Source organism: Eptatretus burgeri, chromosome 6 (genome assembly GCF_056783735.1).
Source record: "Eptatretus burgeri isolate ZD-2024b chromosome 6, Ebu_testis_v1, whole genome shotgun sequence".
NCBI classification, from domain to species: domain Eukaryota; kingdom Metazoa; phylum Chordata; class Myxini; order Myxiniformes; family Myxinidae; genus Eptatretus; species Eptatretus burgeri.
This window is the reverse complement of record NC_140966.1, coordinates 10,130,305-10,152,977: the sequence shown is the minus strand read 5'-3', so window position 1 is coordinate 10,152,977 and position 22,673 is coordinate 10,130,305. Positions and strand designations below refer to the sequence as shown.

General features: G+C 42.8%; 1 protein-coding gene across 1 annotated transcript in view; it reads left to right on the top strand.

Moving 5' to 3' along the window:
• The window catches only part of LOC147024232 (integrin alpha-8-like), an 84,892-nt gene that overhangs the window by 1,277 nt on the left and 60,942 nt on the right, over positions 1-22,673 (top strand). The window contains exon 2 of the mRNA XM_085883937.1: positions 20,041-20,165. Within this exon, the coding sequence (XP_085740063.1) occupies positions 20,041-20,165 (125 nt within the window). The remainder of the gene's footprint in view (positions 1-20,040; positions 20,166-22,673) is intronic.

The following is a 22,673-nucleotide window of genomic DNA, read 5'->3' as shown; positions in this document are numbered from 1 at the left end:
AGTGTGTGTACTGGTAGAGGGACACTGCTTCAACGACACAGTCGCGCTTCAAGAAATGATAGCTACCCCGGCAGCTAAGCTGCCATACGACCACCACCACCGCCCTCAAGTCCACCGCCGAACATAAAAACACCCCTATACATTAATTGGTGTTATGCTGATTATATCTGTAGGAAGTCTGAATGTAATTGGCCCAAAACTGTAGAAGGAGTAGCACGACAAACAAACACACACACAAACACACAGACCTACACACAAACACACACACCGGTCCATGAATTATAGTAAAGATTCTGAAAAAACAACAAAAACCACACTTTCTTAAACGGTTTCTAATCCAGCAGGCCCAACTTAAGTTATGTTTGTGAACGCAGCTTAACTGCTTTTTTACATGGATACTGGGGACTGGAGTCTTGCCATTTATATAAAGCATTGTTTCATAATCGACTCCATACACAAATCAGCGAAACATGGAATGGGCAGCAAACAGTGTACCAATGTACATAGCACGTCTCAGCAGCTGCTCACCTACCCGAGAGAGTTATTATTTAGGAAACCATCAAACGAGGAAACTATATCCTCCACAACCGGAGAGTGAGTGTTTTTAATGTAGTCTTAAGGCATGGTGTGTTAATGGGTGATTTGCCATTGACTTGGCGATGTCAGGATTTAAACCTACAAACTCAGCAGCTCAGCCCTTTGAGCACTTTGTATCTGCTCCCTCATTGAATGGCTTTGCCAGTTAAACTCCAGGAAGAAATTCACTCTGAACTGATGATGGCCAGTAAGCCAGAAACCCATTTGTAAATTGATTCTTCTCCTGGGAGGAGGGAGGTGTGTGTGTGTGTGTGTGTGTGGGGGGGGTGGGGGGTTGTAAGTGACATAAGGCTTATAAGTGACACCGCGCACTCGCCGATGCAACGCGACTAGGTGATTCGTGACAGCTTAGTCGGCAACAATTTTTGATAAACGTGTAATGGTGCGGCGGTTGAGGCTCGCCATCAACTAGTTTTTCAGCTGTGTCTACGACAATCATCAAAATTGAACATGTTCATCTTTTACGACGCGTTATCGACGACAATCGTGCATCATCGTGTGGTGTGCGGCGGTCTCTGACAATTTCCGATCTGGCACAATGTATTTTCAGTTCAGTTCAGTTCAGTTCATTTCCACTCTTGAATCAATCAAACACAAAATACAAGCTTGACGTCCACCATTTCGAGAACAGTGGAGGAACCTGAATATAAGTATGGCTTGTGAAATTTCAGGTCCAGATGACGATGGATTGTGACTGCGCTTACTGTTGTGGACTCGGCCCCGGCATGCCGCCAACTCGGAGTCATTTTGAAAACTTTTTTGAATGTTTTGTACACTGTGCGAGCAGCAAATGGTGAAAGCAGCAAAAAATTCATTATGAATGAGTTCATTTTAAACAAAGATTTGAGCCAGTTTCTGGGACATCTCATTTCGACACAGCCCGAACATGAGTAACCCTGAATGAAAAATGTATGGTTCTTCTCTTTTCAGAACCTCATGATCATAAAAAGAAGATTTGAATGTGAACGACCTTTCACTGCATATATTTCTCACACTTTTTGTTTTTTTTGGTAACACCAATATATCATCCAGCTATGATTTTAAGTTGTTCCAAACATCTATGCTGTCATCCAATTGAGACAATATTACGGTGGAATATGCTATAAGAACAACTGACTGTGGAAAGTAATATTTAAATTTATTTATGACACCAATACCCAGAGAAATGGATTTACGTAAAGTAACCATGAGCATTTTCCATGTCAATTTTTCATCAATCAAGAGTCCAAGGAATCCTTTGACTGACTCTGAAAGAGAGTGTAACTCTGAGCGTGAGTTTCGATTTAGCGACATCAAGTATGATGCACACTCACAATAGCACAGTGTTCCTCAATATACTTATCTCATCAAATAAAAACAGGTACTGGAAGCACAGAGAGTTGCTGAAAAACAAAATCAGTTTTCTCAATATTTAATGTCAATCAGCAAATAGAATGAATGAAAGTACGTACATCGGAGGCTTTATGAAAATCATATATATATATATATATATATATATATATATATATATATATATATATATATATATATATTTATAGAGAGACAGACAAAGACAGAGACAGAGAAGAACGCATTACCCCGCATCCAGTGTACACTTCAATTCAAATAAAATAATGATTTTAGAGATCATTTAAAAAAAAAAAATCCAGAAGTTTAGCGTTGTTGAAGCAGTGTAAATTCAGTGTTCAAGTGTATAATTCAATTTAAATAAAATAAAGATTGTAAAAGTCTTGTAAGTAAATTTTTCTGGAATTTACCACCCTATATGACACATTACATTAGTTATTCCTGCTTGTAGTACGTCTCCATTATAACGTCCTTAAAAAACAGCAAGTTTCCTGTTTGGAATGATTTAAAATTTTGTTTGACTGCCATGACAGACAGACAGAATAAAAATATTATCTCACTCCTCTCTATGCATGTGGGATCTGGTAAAATTCAGAGACAAAATACTGTTAAACAGCATATTTGTTTTCCGATTCGTGTTCAAAATATAACATTCAATTCAAATATGTTGTTCCACGATCATAAACTGACATTTGTGAACGGGCAGACATGAGCCGATTGCTAAACCACACTTTTCACTTCATGTGTGTGGGGTAACAAACAAAATGGGGCCAAGGATAGATCCGTGTGGAACTTGGGCTAAGCTTATCCCAGCCAACCGGACGAGAAAGTGGGAATAATCATGGCCGTCAAAGAAGAATATGTCGTAGACTAAGCCTGACCCGTGTTATTGTGACCCAGCCAAAAAGCGCAAAGTTTTTGTGACTCTCTGCAGCTGAGACGGCACCCCTGAATATCATGTTTCTTATCGCTATCCACGTACTGACACGCTCCACTACCTCATTAAAGAGTGGCTGCCTAATACCTTGTTCCCGCTGTCATAGAATAATAAAAATGGTGCCGTTTAATAGCTAAGGATATATTTTCTTGGTTTGAAAGCTGATTGTTATCTATTTACTTTGAACAAAAATTTGTGTTCATTTAATCACAAAAGTGACTTTTCCGGAATTGAGGAAGAAGAAACGGGAATGTGAGTTTAATGCAGTGGCATGTTCCCAGAGGGAACGGGTGTTCACTAGTAAATATAAATACGAGATCCATTATCTTCTCCAACACATTCCACTTGCAAGTTGTTGAAAACTCCCTGAGCTGGCCTTCTCTCCACCCAGGGCTTTACCAATTCACTGTGTTCATTGACTTGTCACATTGTTGCTGATAATGGCGGCAGTGCTGCCTCCCTCATTTATGTGTTAAAGTAGCTTGATTTCTCTGTACGTCCTTCTGTCTGTCACACTCTTTTCACTGAGACGTTATTACAGCATTACGTCTGGGACGTCATAAGGGCGTTACGTCTCGTGCTAAGTTCGACCTTTACGATGGTGTATTATTCATGACCCATACCTGCATGTCATTGCGCCCACATGGGAAAATCTCAGCCATTCCTGCACTGGCCAAACCAGACCAAAGGGATTTGGTGGGGATGCAGAATGGGGTTTGAGTTGGGGTGAGTGGAAACGGCGGGAATGAGTGTCGGCTTGTAATCATGAATCGATACAGGCCTAAATAATACGGGTGTCTCTCAATTTGTCTGTCATGGTTGCTATCTCCTCCTTCAACACTTTGCACATCATCACCAAACTTCGTAGATGTTCTTCTACTTAGAACATCTAAATTTACTTCCAAATTTTATTTTGGTCAGCTGCGTGACTTCACAGCATTCCAATGGACAGTGCTTCATGCAAAACTGTCATGGGTTTGAAGTTGTCTCCATTTATTCCATTTGTCACAGGATTGTTATTGACTTGTTATTCTAAGACCCCCCCATCATATCAAGTGTCATTCCAACCTATCACTAATCTTTGATGGGTATATCTGCTGGTGTGGAATGTTCAGGTGCTGACAAGGGTTCAAGCTAGCTTCCTTTGTTGCTTTGGGGTCAAAAGCCTCCAGTATGATTAACATCTGCCACCCATCGAAGTTGAGTCACAGGGCTTGCTTGCCCCAATGGAGGCAGGTTAATCTCTTTTAACCGGTGACGTGTCGCAGTTCTATAAGAGTTCCGTCATGCTGTTGTCGGGGTTCTTGTTGGGGGTCCATTTTTGAAATGTGCACCCATTGGTCGAACAGTTGCCGGATCCCACCCACATTTGTCGCTTGACTTCATCCACCAGGATCCCAGAAAAAAATGATATGGCCACCATCTTGGGCCTAAGATATCAGGCCTATAGGCCGCTGCTGATTATATACTAACTGTCTGGGTTTGTTGCATCAGATTTCAATTGGTTTTGTTTGGGTCTCGTGTTATTCACGATGAAGACCATGAAAAATCTAATCACACGTCAAATAATAGTAAGATTTTATCAAACCTGTCAGAGTGCACGGTACGTCAGAACACACGATAGTTATGTTACGTAAATTACTTAAAAAAAAAAAGCGTTATGTAATTTTTGCCAGCCCCATTTCGGGGTTAAAGTTAAACAATCCGCGATGAATCATCTCGTTCTGATATTACCATGGCGGAGGTTCACGTCGATAAGAGGTGTTGAGTTAATCATTTAATCGGCACTGTAAATTTGTGTTTCCCAATCGCACTGTTCATCTTTTAAGAGTGCTTTAAGTGCACGTTTCCCAATCGGTGCGTTCCCGCATTTTGTCACAGGTTGTTACCACCATGCGGTCATTCTAGTGATTCGTTTATGCCACCATTGTCTTTCCATTGTCTGTTCTGCGGCAGCCACCTCGAGCATAACATGGTCATCTGACAGTTTCTCTATTTTTCCAACTCCATATCCAGGCTGTCTTCCCATCTCAAATCTTTCATTCCTCTGTTTTTTTGTTGTTGTTTTGATTGGCTGCTGTCACCATAAACACATTTTATTTCGCTCAACCATGAGCGACACATGCTTTCTGCAAACAGAAACTCTCCATACGAGTGTAAATGAAACAGTAAGTGTGTTAGGCAGAAAAAAAATTAGCTCACCAATTTGGAGTATGACATCAAAATTTCTCCAGCAGTGACAAAGCATTTCAGTGAGCGAACAGAACAGCTCAGAGGAAGCATTCTGGCCTTTGAGCCTTCTCGTCTGGGTTTCGTTCCTTGCACAACTATAAAAGTATGATATTTGCATTTCGCAGGTGGTGAATGATATCACTGAGTGTACTTTCACATTTCCTTTCGAAAGAACAGGCTATTGTTTGCAAGTACTAATTGTCAAAGTTCTAAAATGACTCAGAAAAGCAAACAGGTGTTGCATTAAAAACTAAAATAGGATACCCTTCATAGTGGAAGATGGCTGTTCACATAGAACATGTGAACGACCTGGTGCATTTGTTTACCACGCATAAACTGCTGCCAAGACAGCAGGGTGGAGCAAGACTTCCCAGACTTTCACAAGCCGTACAGATGATGGGTAGGGATTGTGGATATTTACAAATGAATCGTTTTCACCGGGTTTTGGGAGAGAAAATGTTTCGAGTAGATGTATTGTAAACCCCAATTTAGGTCTGCCAAGATGGTGTTTTGTAGAGCCTTGTATGCCCTCCATCACTTTTTGTCTTTCACTGTTAAATGTGCGTCAATTAATGAGGAAACTGGGATTCATATGTATGAGTAACACTCTATGATAACAATCAGTGTAACTGGGTGTCAAGGAGTGTTCAACAAGACCAAACCACTTCCTACCCACAGGTAAGATAGGAATTTGTAATTCACCAGGGTGGCTGCAGTAACAGGCTTGCACTCCGTGAGAGCCACCGTGGGATCTTTAACGTCCACCGACAACCAGAACTGGCAGACAAGTTCGCTTACTTAAAAGTGCAGTGCAATGAAATGAAAATTGTGCAAAAACTTTTTTGCGATGATTATTATGAATTGTTAGTTTGTAATACACAAAGAACTGAACGTGGTTTTTACGTCAATGATTTTGTTTGTTTTTGAGGCATGAGGGTTTAAAAAAACATTGAATCTCAGTGGACATACATTTTCATGTTTCAAAGCTGAATTTTTTTTATTATAACTAGCAGAGTACCCACCCGACGGGTGATGTTGTTCCAAGCATGCAACACGTTCTTCTGACGCATACCTTTATTTGAGCAGTGTAAAGGCAACTGACACCACTGTATCAGCAAACCCCCCCCCCCAAAAAAAAAACCCCAGGTTATGTGCATGAAGCAAAAACATACCCACTGCTTATAATTCAAAACACCTCACAGCACTGGAAAACGTGGGGACAGGAATACTGCACTGCAATGGTGGAGACTTGTAATACCAGGGAAAACCTGGAGATGGTGCTACACAATACACATTTACATAGAGAATCTGCATCCCTCACCCTCCCACTCTCCCCAAGATGACCAGCAAAGACAAAAACAGCCCTATACATTAATTGGGGTCGTGCTGATCCTATGTAGCTAGTCTGGATGGAATCGGCCCACAACTGTAGAAGTAGCATGACAACCAAACACACAAACACCGGTCCGTGAATTATAGTGAGGATCAGGGAAGAAAGGGGAACTGATCGTGAATTTAACGTTCCATCTTTATTTACTTTTAACATTGCTATTAAAAAATGGGGACAGGAACAACTCAGACATGATAGGCCGAATGACCTCATGTGCCAAAGGTCCCTGTGTATATTTGTGTAACATTGTTTAGAACAGGTAGAAATGGGGAGGGGAGGATGGAGAGTTGGGGGTGAGGGTGCATGGAGTTAGAAGAGAGATGTTGGGAGGGGGGGTTGAGAACTTGGGGTTGGAAGAGGAGATGGGTACTTGGGGTTTAGGGCAGTTGAGGACTTGAAGAAGAAAGGGGGAGGGGATGACAGAGTTGGCTTGGGGGAGGGAGGGTAGAGAGGAGACAGAGTTGTGATTGAGGAGTTTGAGGCTTTTGAAAGGGGGGGGGGAGAGTTGATAACTTTGGGTTGGGAGGGCAATTTGAGGGTTTAAAGAAAGGGCTCACTGCAGTGTCCATCTTGTATACCACGTGTACCCTGCTCCATCCCTCTCCCTTCCACAGATCTCCTATTGTCTCTGTTCCCCACTGTTTTGTGCTTCCCTCTCTCACCTCTCTTGTCTCCTGCCTTGTTATTTGTTCTGTGTGTCAGCTCTTATACGAGCCTCGACATGGTATTCAAAAAAGGGGGGGGGCACAAAGTTTGGATGTGGTGGTCGGAGAGGTGCAAAGAGAGGACAGAGTTGTGAGGGGGGGTTGAGGACATGGGATTGTGAGTGGGTGCGGAGGGGTTGGGGGGGCGGTTGGGCCCTTAAGTCACATTTTACATTATACAGAATTTCCTTGGGTCCCAGATAGTCCCGTTGGGTCTTTTGGGACTGTCGGGTATTTTGGCTGTTGAATTGATACCAGGTGGGGTTGACTCAGCCTGTCATCCTTTCGAGGTTGGCAAAATGAGTACCAGCTTGCTGGTATACTGTGTTGGAGTGGTGACCCATCCAGGATTGTGTCCAATAGCCAAGGAGACTGCTTAGGCAGCACCAACGCTCTGCACAGAGTATGTGTCCTCGGGTCATTTGAATCCCCTGGGTCATTTGAATCCCCTGGGTCTTTTGAGTCCTCGAGGTCTTTTAAGTCCTCTTGATCTTTTGGGTGTTCGGGGTCCTCAAAGTCTTTTCCTTCCTCTGGATTTTTTGGGTCCTTGGGGTCTTTTGGGTCTTCAGTATATTTTTGGTATTTTGGTTCTTCTGTGTCTTTGGGGCATTTTGGGGTCTTTAGCGTCTATTGGGTATTTAAAAGTCTTCACGGTCTTTTAGATCTTTGGGGTCTTTTGGATCATCAGGTTGTTTAAAGGTGTTTGGGGTCTTCTGGGTCTTCAGGGTCTTTCGGGTCTTTTAGGTTGTTGGGTTATTTTTGGTATTTAAGGGTCTTTAAGGTCTTTAAGGTCTTTTAGATCTTTTATCTCTTTTGAGTATTTTGGATCTTTGGGGTCTTTTTGGTCTTCGGGTCATTTATGTCTTTTGAGTCCTTGGGGTCTTTTGGGTCCTCAGGGTTTTTTGGGTCCTTGGGGTCATTTAGGTCCTCTGGGTCATTTGGATCCTCGGGGAGGGGGGGGTGGTCTTTTGGGTCCTCTATCCACTTTGGGTGAAGTATTTTCGGTTATAATTGTGGGTGACGTCATGTCAGTTGCCCAACCAATGGGTGAAGAGTGGATATACATTCATACATGCATACATACATCCATCCATACATACATACATAATCACCTACACTTGTTCCATTATATATAGATTTAACCATTGTATTTCTGGAGAATCAGAAAAAGAATTCACCCCCACCACACCCCTTCAAAGCTTCATATCCACCCTTTCTGCCTCCCTCCTCATCCCACCCTCTCAATACTTCCCCCTAACTCCAGTCCCTAAATGCTTCCTAACTCACCCTACACACACAAACCTTCCCCCATACCCCACCAACTCAAACCTTCCCCCACACCCCACACACTCAAACCTTCCCCTGCACCCAAACTCTCCCCCACAACACACACACTCAACCCCTCACTTGCACCCCACACACTTAAACCTTCCCGCACACCTCACATACTCAAACCTTCCCCTGCACCCAAACTCTCCCCCACAACCCACACACTCAAACCCTCACTTGCACCCCACACACTCACACCCTCACCCTCATCCAATATTTCCCCCGCACTCCACACACTCAAACCCTCACCTGCACCACACACACTGAAACCTTCCCCTGCCTCCACACACTCAAACCTTCCCCTGCACCCTACACGCTCAAAACCAACCCCCACATCCCACGCACTCAAATCTTCCTATCACAATCCCCCCCCCAAAGCTTCACCTTGCCCCCACAAAGCCCCCTATCCTGCACCATCCCAATGCCTCCTCCCCCCTCTCTCTGACTGTGTGGACCTCTCTAACTACTTGCAGAATCCTTTGTCCCACAGGACATCCTCAACTCCTTGCCGATGTGAGTGTCTCTCGCCGATGTTGTCTCCTCCGATATGATAGGCCTGAACCACGTCTCGGCGGCGAAGTTGCACTTTACACCAATAACTCAATTTCTCACTGTCCATGGACTGATCTTACACCTCCCAACCCCCAGGAGTACCACTGGCTGTGACATCGCTCCGCTCCCACCTCTTGTTTGTCCATGTTGTGCCATCCTCCTAATAGTGATGACTCCATCTGCATCTCTCTCCCAGCCAACATGCACAAACTTTTAACCACTCATCCCAACTCTCTCTCTCTTCCTCATATGTGGTGATTTCAATTGTCACCATGCAATTTGGCTGGGTGTTGGTACCTCTCTCACCAGCCATGGAACTTCAGCAAAGGACTTCTGTGACTCCATGGGACTGACTCGATCTGTGAACTTTCCAACGCAGATTTCTCTCATTGGCAAACCTCTCTTCTGGACTTGGTGATGGCAAACTTCCCAGCAAATGTCTTCTGCTCTTCCTTTGCTCCAATTGGTTCATCTGATCATTTGCTTGTGAAAGTCAACATCTCTCTGGCTATTCTCAGGTAGCTACCTGGCGTTTCACTCAAGCAGATTTGCTGGGACTGCAAGCAGCCCTTTCTTTCTCTCTTCAGGACTGGTCTCCCATATCTACTGCACCTGATGTGAACTCAGCTTGGGAATTATTCGACAGAAACCTATTCTCTCTCATGCACAGATCCATCCCATCTCGTCTTCAAGTATCCTTCCCTTATTCCTACCCATGGTACACTGAATCCTGTGGTGAGGCAGTTGCTCTGAAACAACTTTCCTTCTTTTCCTGGAAAGCAAATCTTGACCAATGGCAATCTCAGTGCATTCCAAAAAGTCCACGACAAGTGTGTGTCCACTCTCAGGAAAGTCATGAAACAACATCTATCCAACCTCAAGAATGAACTTTCAAACTTGAGTCCCTCCTCAAAAACCTGGTGGCACCTTGTTAAGTCTGTCTTTGGTGTATGCTCCCCTTCCATCCCTTCCCTCTCTTCAAATGGCACCACACTCGACTCCACTCATGAAAAGGCCGAATGCCTCAATTCTGTGTTTGCTTCCAAATCTTGTGTCCCCCAACTCCTCTGTCTCAGCACCCATCATTCCCTGCCTTACCCAACTACTCCTGGACCATGTGTCTTTTGCACCTGAGAAGGTGGAGAAGGTTCTTTTAACCCTCGACTTTGACTGGACGGCATCAGCTCACGTGTCCTAAAATCCTGCTCCACTGTTCTTGCACATCATCTCTTTGTCCTTCTCACTCTGTCATTTACCATAGGTTATGTTGCATCTGCTTGGAAATCTGCCACCATCTCTGCACTACATAAAAAAGGTGAAAAAACTGGTCCCCTTAACTACAGACCTATCAGCTTACTTCCAATCATCAGCAAAGTCATGAAATCTGTCATCGCTGTTGATATGAAAGCCTTCCTTTTCTCCAACAACCTCATCTCAGATCACCAATTCGGATTCAGACCAGGTCACTCCACCTTGGACTTGCTGCTTCTACTCACCCAACAGTAGATGGAGGCCCTCAATGTCAGTCATGATATCAGGGTCGTCTCTCTGGACATATCTCGTACTTTTCATGCAGTTTATCATCCTGCCTTGCTCTCCAAACTGTCTGCTGATGGCATCCAAGGCCAACTCCATTTTTTTTTTAACAAATCTAAAGGACGAAGCATATTTTCCAACTTCCAAAGCCAAAAACAGTCAGAAGATCTACCCTAAGATCTTGTCAACTGGTGTTTTAATGTAGTCTGAGCAAATGGAATCTAACATAGGATATGCAGTGAACCTGAACTTGTTCCACAATATTGAAATGCATGATTGTTATTTTTAAAATTTTTATGTTTCTCTTTGTAGCTATTTATGAGAAGGCCAGTTTGATGTTTGCAATTTGTATCATACCCTCATTTGTTTTAGATTTAACTGTCATTGGACATTCGTAAATTGTGCCTGAACAGTACACCAAATACTGAATATATCATTATAGGTCAATAAACTGTCTGTAAAATATTTTGTGAATTAAATATCTTTTCCCATAATCATCTTCTTTTGCCATATGCAGTGGAATAACTAACCCCAGTACATGGATCAACTTACCCCATCGACGGGGTAGGTCACGCCGCTTGAGTGGTTTTTTTTTTTGCTGCTTCGTCAATACGCTGGTGCTGATCCTGCATGACTGATTATGGCCTACAAACAATGCACTTGTCCTTGCTGTGTAAAACAAGATATATGTCATCTTTGACTCTGCGATACCTTGGACCCGAGATCAACATCACCAATAAGTGGCTCAACTTACCCCCCTCTCCACTAGTGACTTCCTCTTCTCTCGTAGCCAACGTGTGGCACTCAACAGAATCCTTTAATTTCCTTTCACTATCAAGGCTGGAGTGCCTCAAGGAAGAGTTCTGGGCCCAGTCCTATTCATGATCTTCAAAAATGATTTCTCTGACTCTGGAAAATCCTCTTTATCTATTTGCTGATGACTCTACCCTCTGCCGTGACATCCCTTGCTCAACTTGATGCCATGAAAACCAAGGCCTTTAAAATTATTGGAATCTCCCTCGATGAAGCTGAGTCTATGGGCTTATCACTTCGCCATCGTAGACAAGTCGGTGGTCTCTCCATCTCCTTTCTGATCTTGCATCCTCTGCTCTTTCCATGATTTGTCCTCTGAGGTTTCTGAAGGACTCACATGGGCCACCATCAACCCCCTTCTGGTGAAACAACTTTGATCCAGGATCACTACTTATCTCCACTCATTTGTTCCTCTTTTTCCCATCTGTGGAACCAACTTCCACATCCTCTTCAATTTCATTCTTCCCTCCAGGTCTTCAAGACAGCTGTTCACCACGATCTCAGATTATCCCAAATCCCAAACTATGATCTTTTCGCCCCTCATTAACCCTCCACCCCATCCCAATCCCTCCTCTTTCCAGATTTCTAGTTTTCCGTCCTGAGAATTCCCTTCTGTATCCATCTTGCCCACCTCATGCATCCACTCCTGTCCCCCATTCTTCCCCACACTCATTGTTTATCCACCTCTGCCTTGTCTTGGCCTTCAGCATTGCTGTTGGTGTCTCCCCTCCCCCCTCTCTGCTGTTTATTTTGTCCTATTCCATTCAAAGTATTAGTACAAGCTATTCTACAAACCTCGACTATGTCTACAACAAAAGAAAAAGAAATGAATGAGCTATTGTTTGGAATTTTAATTAAGGCTGATATTGGTTGAATACTGCTGTCAAAATGAGGTCATAATGCCCTTTTTTAAACAATAGCTGAGCTCTGGATGAATGGATAGATGGATGGACGGATGATCCTTCTTCTGCTGCCATGTCCATTGGGCTGCTGAGGCAGTTTCATTGGTGATGGGTCACAATTCTGGACTAGTCATCACCTCGACACAGTAAGGCAGAGCAGGAATTTGGAACTTGGCCATGGTTCCGGCAATAGCTCACCGACTCATCGCGAAGGACACTGTGGGATCTTTAATGTCCACCAACTAATGCTGGCAGATGGGACACGTCCATCCGAGGGCCATTGATGAATCACCCTGCCTGTGAAACACCGGGATGACAGTTTATAGTCGGGTCGAGATTCTAACTCAGGCTAGACAGCTGAGAGGCATGTGTGCATTCCCTTCTATTCTGTAGTATTAGTCCATAAGGCTGGCAGAATGTCCTTGAGCAAAGCTAATATCTCTCGCTTCCCAGGTGGTGATAATCACATTGACTGAACCTCGGTACATGCGAGTCATAAATATCATGGAGGAAATCAAGAGAACATCGATTGAAGTATGCTAACTAACGAGGAAGCAAGAAGAAGCTGACGTTTCAGCTGTTAGCCCTTCATTGGAACAAAAGAGGAAGAAGTATGAACACCCGGAACATCAACTTCTCCTTGCTTCCCGTGACGGTTCGCACATCTAAATGGAGGTTCTGTTGATTTCATCCATTGTTCTCGCTGGCTGCCAACGCAGATCGATGCGAGTCATCAATGTCGCTGTGCAGCACCTAACTTCTGTTCGTGGAGGCTTGAGAGCTGGAAACATAAGCTGCTATGTGGTGAAAATTTATCTGATACAAACATCGGGATATTCAGCCCCAGGTGGTTTTGTGGTCGTTGTGTGTTTTATACTTTGAGCAACTTTGGGATATTTCCTTTGCAGTGTCAGACACGCTTACTGTTTGATTTACAATCGTATTGTGAGTTTCTGTTTACAGAAAGCATACACCGAATACACACCTCTTAGGTGTTTTCTTGAACAAAGAGTGAAACTGAGGTTATAGTTTGATAAACTGGGTTATCAAACTTTTTGTTTGACCACCCTGGGCATCCGAGCGCAGTCCCCTTCGAAACATTCTGCCATCTTCCCTCCGTTGGAAAATTTTGGAAACGCAAACTTCAAATGTTGCAATTCTGGCCATTTTGGAGGTCTCTTTATGTAATGTCATGGCTTTTTCAAAATATGGATCGAAGGCTTGTTTATACACAAATCATCTGCAGGACAAATACATTAGTAGACGTGAGTGTACTTTATTGGGAGTGACAAGGGCATTAGGAGAAGATGAACAAGTACATAAAGACGATGAGATGTGAACTTGCCACGAGCCATCAGTTTGCAAAAAAGGGTAACTCATTTTTCTGTATGTTTGACTGTCTTTTTCTGAATACAAGTCCTTAAAATATGGTGTAATAATTTTAATAATCCACAACCTTGCATAACTAACCGATGATCGATGCAGATTTGATGTGTGTGTGTGTGTGTGTGTGTGTGTGTGTGTGTGTGTGTGTGTGTGTGTGTGTGTGTATACATATACATATATATGTATGTATATTTATACATATATGTATGTATATTTATACATATATATGTATGTATATATATATATATATATATATATATATATATATATATATATATATATATGTATATGTATATATATATATATATGTGTGTATATATATATATATATATATGTATGTATATATGTATGTATATATGTATGTATATATATGTATATATATATATATGTATGTATATATATATATATATATGTATATGTGTATATATATATATGTATATATATATATATATATATATATATATATATATATATATATATATATATATATATATATGTATATATATGTATATATGTATATATATGTATATATATGTATATATGTATGTATATATATATATATATATATATATATATATATATATATATATATATATGTATATATATGTATATATATGTATATATGTATGTATATATATATATATGTATATATATGTATATATATATATATATATATATATATATATATATATATATGTATGTATATATTGTTACAGCTGTGGAAATTCGCAGAACACCATAAAGGTTCCTTAGATCAGTTAGATCGATAAGTCTGTGTTCAGTTAGATATCCCCACCGTTGTTTAATGGGAATTATTCGTATCACGGGGCTGTGATCCTTTGAGGTAGGTTTTTCTTTCCCTATCATTATTTTGAACCGACATATCTCGCCCACCATTACAACAAACCACGACGTCAACAACACAACCACCCCAACTACGCCACAATGCCAACCATGCTACGATCGCCACAACAACACCACCACCATTTAACCATCTTTGCCACTACGCCAGCTTGCAAATGCCACCCTCCACAGACCACGCTACGACTCTTTCCGCGTTCAAAAGGGGTCCGAGAACGCGGGCGTAAAAGAATGAGGATAAGACACCTCCAATGGTGAGTGTGGGTTTTTTACCGCCTTTTTTCTCCGAGGCTGGTGTAACGAGAAGGGCGAGGCAGCTCGCTCGCGATTGGTGGATACGAGGAGTGAGGCGGTCGGAGTTGAGAAACGCCCCTTTTCGAGAAGCTTCTCAAAGGGAGGCGGAGCCAAAAACGGGGAGGGACGAAGGGCAGAGCCCCAGGCTATATAAGGTGGACAGCTGCGAGCCTTGCTCTCCTCGTCCTCTTCGTTGGCGCTCTTCTCCTGGTCTGGTCTCCTCCTCTTCGTTTTGCGCCCTTCTCTTGGCCATGGTCTTGTCTTGGTCTCTTGGTCTCTGGGTCTGTGGAGCGACCCGTACACCAGAGGCGTGGGTTGGTGGAGAGTCCGGGCAACATACCGGAGACACGGACGGGAGGCGCAGCTCTGCCGGCTGTGGGGCACGAACCTGCGCGTCCATGGGGGAGAGTGCCAGAGAGAGCTCGGCGACCATCGAGGCACCTCGAGGGTGCAGGTAACTGCTACGGTCTCGTAGGACCCGTTCGGTGTCCCAAGTCCCGTGCCATAAAGACCCAAGTGGTCCAGCCTGACCCCCTTGTCTGTGAGGGGGTCTTTTCTTGTGTTTCTTTTGGGTTTTTGAATGAATGTTGTCGTGGCGCCGTCTGTTAAGTAAAACTGTAAAGTGACTGTGCTTGTACACTCTCATTGTAGTCGGTGGTAACGCATTCTATTTGTTTCTTGTACATTGCATGACTGCCTTGCCTGTATACGTGTAGATAGTGCATAAATGTCCTTGTGTGAAATGTATCCCGTTCGTTGCATCCTCTATTCCCCATTGGAAATGCCATCTTGCATCGCGGAATAATTAGTTGGGTTTTCAACACCCGGTAAGGAGAATCGGATCCGTCGAGGTCGGCGATAATACCCGCTCGGTTATCGCTGTAGAACGGAACGAACCGCTTAAGCGGTTCGTGTCCCAAGCCGACCTGCGGCGAGGTATTGCCCCTCGGTAGGTTACCCGCGTGAGTACTTAGGTATTTCGATACTCGGCGAGTGACCCTATTTCGCGCGGGTAGAATGCGGACTGGGCTGTGGTGAGGTTAAACCCTCACCCGTGACTGGTTTCTGGCGATAGTTCCAGGAGGGTCACGACTGAATTGTCCGTCCGGTGGGCGACGCGTTTGCTATTCGTGGAAAGCGGCCGATCGCACGCCAGCGGGCGCGAATTCGTAACAATATGTATATATGTATATCTATATCTTTTTTAATAATGTTGTGGTTTTGCAAAGCCACATGTCTCTGAGGCGATGGCACCTAACATACAGTGATCCCCAGGCAGTTATTTCATTAGTAATCGTGCAGTCAGACCTTCCTCTCATGTCTACTGGGTTAATGGGACGAAGTGTGTTGCATGGGTCTTTTAGCTCGGTCTAATTACAGCACGGAGACATCGCGCTGTTATATAATTGGCTATTCTGTTCTGTGTCTTCTGTCACGTCTTCTGTCACACTTTTGGCCACGTACGTCCCTTTGATCTGAGGGCTATAAATAGAAATGTGTCCAACGTCAAAACTCATCCCATCATGCATGCTAATTCACCATGTCTACATTTAAATTTTATAACTGCAAAATTGTTTCATCATTCTTAACCTCGACTTTTACTGCCCCCAGCTACGCGATATCGAAGTATTTGCTTCTTGTTGTATCTCTATCTGCCATTCAATCCAGATTTTCATTCAAACTCTTTCCTTTTATCCATGATACAAATTGAAGCAGTCACTGCACTCAGGCAGCCACCCTATGAGACAGCATGTGCATGGCGTGCCAATTTACAATGTGTCTCACCTTGCTCAACCTTCGCTCAGCAGAAGCACCACCTTGACCACCAACATGTCCCGCACACAGGAACAATCACCCCGTGCCTCCACGCATCTCCACTTCGATGCAAATTGCCACCAAACGAGCATGCTGCATGGCCCAGGCCACTCGAACCACGTGGTGCGGGGACGGGCAAAGCGCGTTAACAGCACCAACCGCAGCTCGCCAGGGGTGCCCCGAATGGGAATGCAGGACCGACACGACCCTCGTCAAGTCACCAGAACATGGCCCCAGAGTTCTGTGAAGGGCTCCGGGCCACATTGCGCCGGATGTGCGAATGAGGCCACTGCCGGCCCCAGGAGCCTGGCAGGGCAGGGCTAGGATCCAATGGAAGGGCACAATTCGGATGACGGCGCATCGCTTCGAGTCATCGCCCTTCCCTTCGCCCAGGGCTTATAAAAGGCAGATTGCGAAGCTGTCCCGTGCTCTCTCTCTCTCTCTCTTTCTCTCTCTCCTCTCTCTCTCTCTCTGTTCCCTCTTGCCTGATTGACATGCACTGTCTCCGCCTGTTTGCCGTGCCCACTTCTCCACCTCTCTGCTCTGCCCTCTCTTCGCTGCATCTCGTTGTCTGCCTATCGCTGCATTTGCACTCGGGGTTGGTATGCGACAGACATTCTGGAGCAGTGCAAAGCACACATTTCCACAAGCCTCGGCAAAGTGATCAAACAAGAGATAATGCGCCGACTCTTGAGGTGGGATCACTCAAGCGGAGCATCCCCCAAAGCATACTGGGTTGCGCGGTTGGCCAACCGCGCCAGGTATTGGGAGGCCGTTAGTTCTCATCTGCTCTCCTTCCTTCTGGCTAACTAATCTTCATCAGATGTGTGTGTGTGTGGGTGGGTGTGTGTGTGTGTGGGTGGGTGTGTGTGTGTGTGTGTGTGTGTGTGTGTGTGTGTGTGTGTGTGTGTGTGTGTGCGCGTGCGCGTGCGTGCATGTGCGTGCGCGCGCACGTGCGTGGTGCCTGTTGTAGTTTAAATTACGATTGTAGAAGATATAATGGTATAAGTCTGCTTTGTGTCTGCTTTTGTAAATTGCTCGCCTTTTGTTGCACCCCACAAATTCCTTGCTATCTCTGCTGTACATAATAATGAACCCCATTTACTGTGCTACATACAATTTTTCGCTAATTGTAAATAAATGCTTTGTATAGAAATGTTCCCAGCTCGTCTTCATCTTTTCCTTCATTGGTCCAGCATGGTCCGTCTCCTAGCTTAGCCGGGACGTTATCCCCCAACGATCTGTTTCCTAGCTGGTACATCCTTGGCAGTTACGCTTGGCTGCATCTGATCTGATAAGGTGATCCAGTTTGAACAAGGCGTACCGAGGGCATGTCCCCCAGTAATTAGATCACATAACCACTAGGTAACTGGTTTCCATTAGACGGAGGACCCCAAGTCACATGGTTGAGTTATTGGCGTTCACGGTCGATAAGCGACCCGCCGAGTCCTGGACTTATCCGTGTGCTTATCCGGACTTATCCGGACAAAAAAAAATCAAAATGCCTGACTTATAGCACGAGATGCGTGACAGCATGACACATTGGCGAATTGTGTGAGTCTCATGCCCAGTGTGTGAGATTGACATGTCTGTGAGCGGTATCTGCTGGATTCACAGATTGATCCCAAGAACAGCAATCCAGATTAGTTTCACTGGTTTATGGTAACACCATCCTTGTTTGCTGAAGAAACTTTGTTACTGACACATTTCATCTGATTTGCCATTGATAAGATCTTGTAGTATAATTTCACAAACCCATTCATCCACACAATGCCTCTGGACTTGCTCTACAAGCTCTTGTTTCTTCATCCAGCAAAAATAATGGTGTAGCAACTTCGATCAATATGTTGGTTTTGTGTAACCAATGCATGAACAGGTACTTATTGAGCTATTTTAGAAATAGAAATACATATTTTTAACAATAAATTCTAATTTCAGATTTTTTTTTCCTCCAGGTTTTGTACAGATTTACCTTTATCACTTGCATTTACCCAGTTATTAAATTGGAAACATAGGGGCAATACCCCTGGGTACTCACCTGGTAGTGGCTGAATATGATAACCAGGCAACCACTGGTCGGCCTGGATGACCCACCAAATATATAATGGAGAAGAAAGTAAATACCTTTGGATTTATTATTTGATGCTGTGAACAAACTTTAGTGCATCATGGGTAATAAAGGTTGTGGTGAAGTTTCATCAGAATTGTGCATGTAGTTTCTGAAAAGAAAGCAAATATCTCTTTGGGGGGCATCTACCCTGTAGATGCCTCGGAACCCAATTTTTTTTTTTTAGTGCCATGAACAATCTTTTGTATATCATGGGTGATGAAGGCGGTGGTCAAGTTTCATTGGAATCATGTGTGTAGTGTCTGAGAAGAAAGCAAATACATATTTTTGAAGGCACCCCCACTTAGAATCCATAAGACCCCAAGTTTTTTTTAATGTCGTGAACAAACTTTCGTGCATGATGGGTGATGAAGGTTGTGGTCAAATTTCATCAGAATTGCATGTCGTTTCTGAGAAGAAAGCATATACCTATTTTAGGGAAGCCACCCCCTCCTCCCCCCCCCCCATAGACCCCTTTAGACCTCAAATTTTTTAAATGGCTTGAACAAACTTTGGTACAGCATTGGTGATGAAGGTTGTGGTCAAGTTTCATCGAAATTATGTGTGTAGTTTCGGAGAACAAAGCAAATACATATTGGGGGGGGGGCAATACCCCCCCTCATAAACTCCCACAGTAGACCCCTTTAAATCCAGACTTTTTAATGGCATGATCAAGCCATGTGGTCAATGTGGTCAATTTAATGCCATGTGGTCAAGTTTCATCAGAATTGCATGTGTAATTTCTGAGAAAAAAAGCAAATACCAATTTTGGGGTGCAACCCCCTGTAACACCCCCTTAGGGCCAGTTTTTTAATGCCATGAGCAACCTTTGGTACATACACTGTGATGAACGTTGTGGCAAAGTTTCATCGAAATCCGATGCGTAGTTTCAGAGAAGTTGAAAGTATTTGTGGACGGACGGACGGACTGACTGATGGACTGACGGACTGACAGACAAATGACACACCATCCCATCAGTTCCCCAGAACTGCGTTCCAGGTGAGATAAAAATGGGGCTGTGGGGTCTGATTGCATATGATAACCTATGAGGTCAGTTCTCTTATTAACCCTTGTAAAAATGAACTGCTATACATTTAATATAGCTGATGGGAAGGGTGGAGGGGGGGGCTCTCTTTAGCAATTCTCTTAGCTGAGAGTCCACCACCCCCTCATCTTAACCATATATTCACTACGCTGCACAAACTTCTAATCATATCTTCTGCATAATTCTCTCCCAGGTGGAGCATGTTGGTGGGTGCACCACGGGCAAACACCACCCAACGATTAATCGTTGAAGGCGGAGCGGTCTATCTTTGCACTTGGCCGACAATGGATTGCAAGCCCTTGGTCTTCGACAGCACTGGCATGTAGTGTTTTGTGTGTTGGATTCCTTATACCATGTAAAGCTAGTTGCAACAGACACACTGATTCGCTAGGAAATTATTCTGTGTTCAAAAAACGTGGGCCATACTCTTGCTTGATGCAACTTGTGACTTGTTCTTTCATGGTATTAGAATTCCAAGATGAATCATAAATCCTCCTAGCTCACTCTTTATTATTTAGGTACTTCATTTCTAATGATTCTTCGCTGTTGATCGAAGCATCTGTGGTTCTAATTTCAATCCTGCTTTCTACATTCGACTGACCTCGTATTGAAATATCATGCTATATATCGTTTTTGGCCCTATCTCTCAATGGTGAAGAATCACTTTGAAAAACTAAAAAATTCTCATATCCGGATTTGGATCTACACCAAAATTGAATCAATCCATCCCTGTCAGACACTCGTGTCCACCAAGTTTCGCCAGAATCCGTCCACAACTTTTTGAGATATCCTGTTCATACAGACAAACAGAAAGACAAATAGGCAGACAAACAGCCAGACAGGGGTGAAAGCATAACCTCTGTCCACCTTTGGTGGCAGAGGTAACTATGGAGTTCAAGGAAACTCCTAACTCCGCACAGTCTTGAGAAAAAGAGACATGGGCAGGGTCTACGAACGGCATATTGGATTGATCGAGATGATGTAAAATGCCATAATATTTTGTCCAAGTACTGCGAAACGAAAAGTTTTTGAAAGTACCAAGTTGGTGATATTTGTGTTCTGCAGTGTGTTCAAGCTTAGAATTCAAATGAAATAAAATTAGGATTTTTAAAGGTTGTAGAAAAATGCATTTTTTTCACAAATTTACCGCTATTGATGCAGCGTCTTTTACACCACCTTACTTAACACACTACATTAGTTCTTTGTGCCTGCTGTTTGTGTCCTTTATGAAGTCGCTAAAAACTAAGTTTCCTGTTTGGAATGATTTTCAATTTTGTTTGACTGCCAGACAGGCAGACAGACAAAAACAATTATCTCACTCTTCTCTGCGCTTGTGCGATCAGGATGAATTCAGAGCCAAAGTACTGTTCAACTACAGGTTCATTTTCCGATTCATGTTCCGATTTGTGTTCAAATTATTAACATTCAACTTAAATTAACATCTGACGATTAAATCATAAATTGAAATTTGTAGACAGATCGACAGACAAAATGAACCAATTACCGAACTCTGCTTATCGCTTCATGCGTGCCCATACAAATGCAAGTATAAATACAATCTATATATCTGTATAAATGCAAGTATAAATACAATCTATATATCTGTATAAATGCAAGTATAAATACAATCTATATATCTGTATAAATGTAAGTATAAATACAATATATATATATATATATATATATATATATATATATATATATATATATATATATATATCTGTATAAATGTAAGTATAAAAACAATCTATATATTAGCTGCTCTTAGAGCACCCTTATTCTGGACATATCCATCTGTCTGTCTGTCCGCGAAACTTTGGTCAAGCCTCGGGGCTCAACCACTCAACCGATTTCAATGAAATTTGGTAGGTAGGACCAATATTTCTGGGAATCATGTGCTTTCGAATCTGGGACCCCGGGCCCCAGCAACGGCATAGCAACGGTCCTTTAAAGTGGTTAAAAAAATCGAAAAAAAGAAAAAATAAATCGAAAAATCGAAGCTTAGAGTTCTGTGCGCAATCTATCTAGCTCCCTTCATGCCAATTTGCAGCCCTAACAAAAAATATTTGTAGGAGGAGATAGGTTTTGGGCGAGTCCATGTCGAACATTTCACAAATGGTTAATTGCGAATATCTCTAAGAGAAAGAGTCTGATTTTGATGAAACTTGGGTGAAATGTGTGCAATGTGGCTCGCATGTACACAAAAATGAATGGTTGCTATGCACATCTCCGTTGCTTAGCAACAGCTGAAATACTTTATCGTACATCGTACACTTATTGTGGATTGTATGAAAAAATCAATACCTCCGAGGGACCTGTCTTTTTTTGTGCCCAAGGAGAATGTCTTGCAGCATCATATAAAAAATAAAATCTTTTGCGAATAGATAAATGGAATTACCAGGGCTGCCATTTGTTAGAGTCTCTTTGGAAACATGCCTGAAATTTCACAAGGCGGGTTTCTGGGCGCAAACTAAGAGGGCTGTGATAATCATATTTATTGTGCTAAATTGATTGATAGCATGTACATAAATATCGGCAAGTCGCGTCGGCCAGCTTTCCATCGAGAGTGAGCAGCCATGTCGCCTACCGGCTTGTCTATACAAATGTAAGTATAAATACAATCGATATACTGTATCTGTATAAATACAATCTATATATCTGTATAAATGTAAGTATAAATACAATCTATATATCTGTATAAATGTAAGTATAAATACAATCTATATATCTGTATAAATATAAGTATAAATACAATCTATATATCTGTATAAATGTAAGTATAAATACAATCTATATATCTGTATAAATACAAGTATAAATACAATC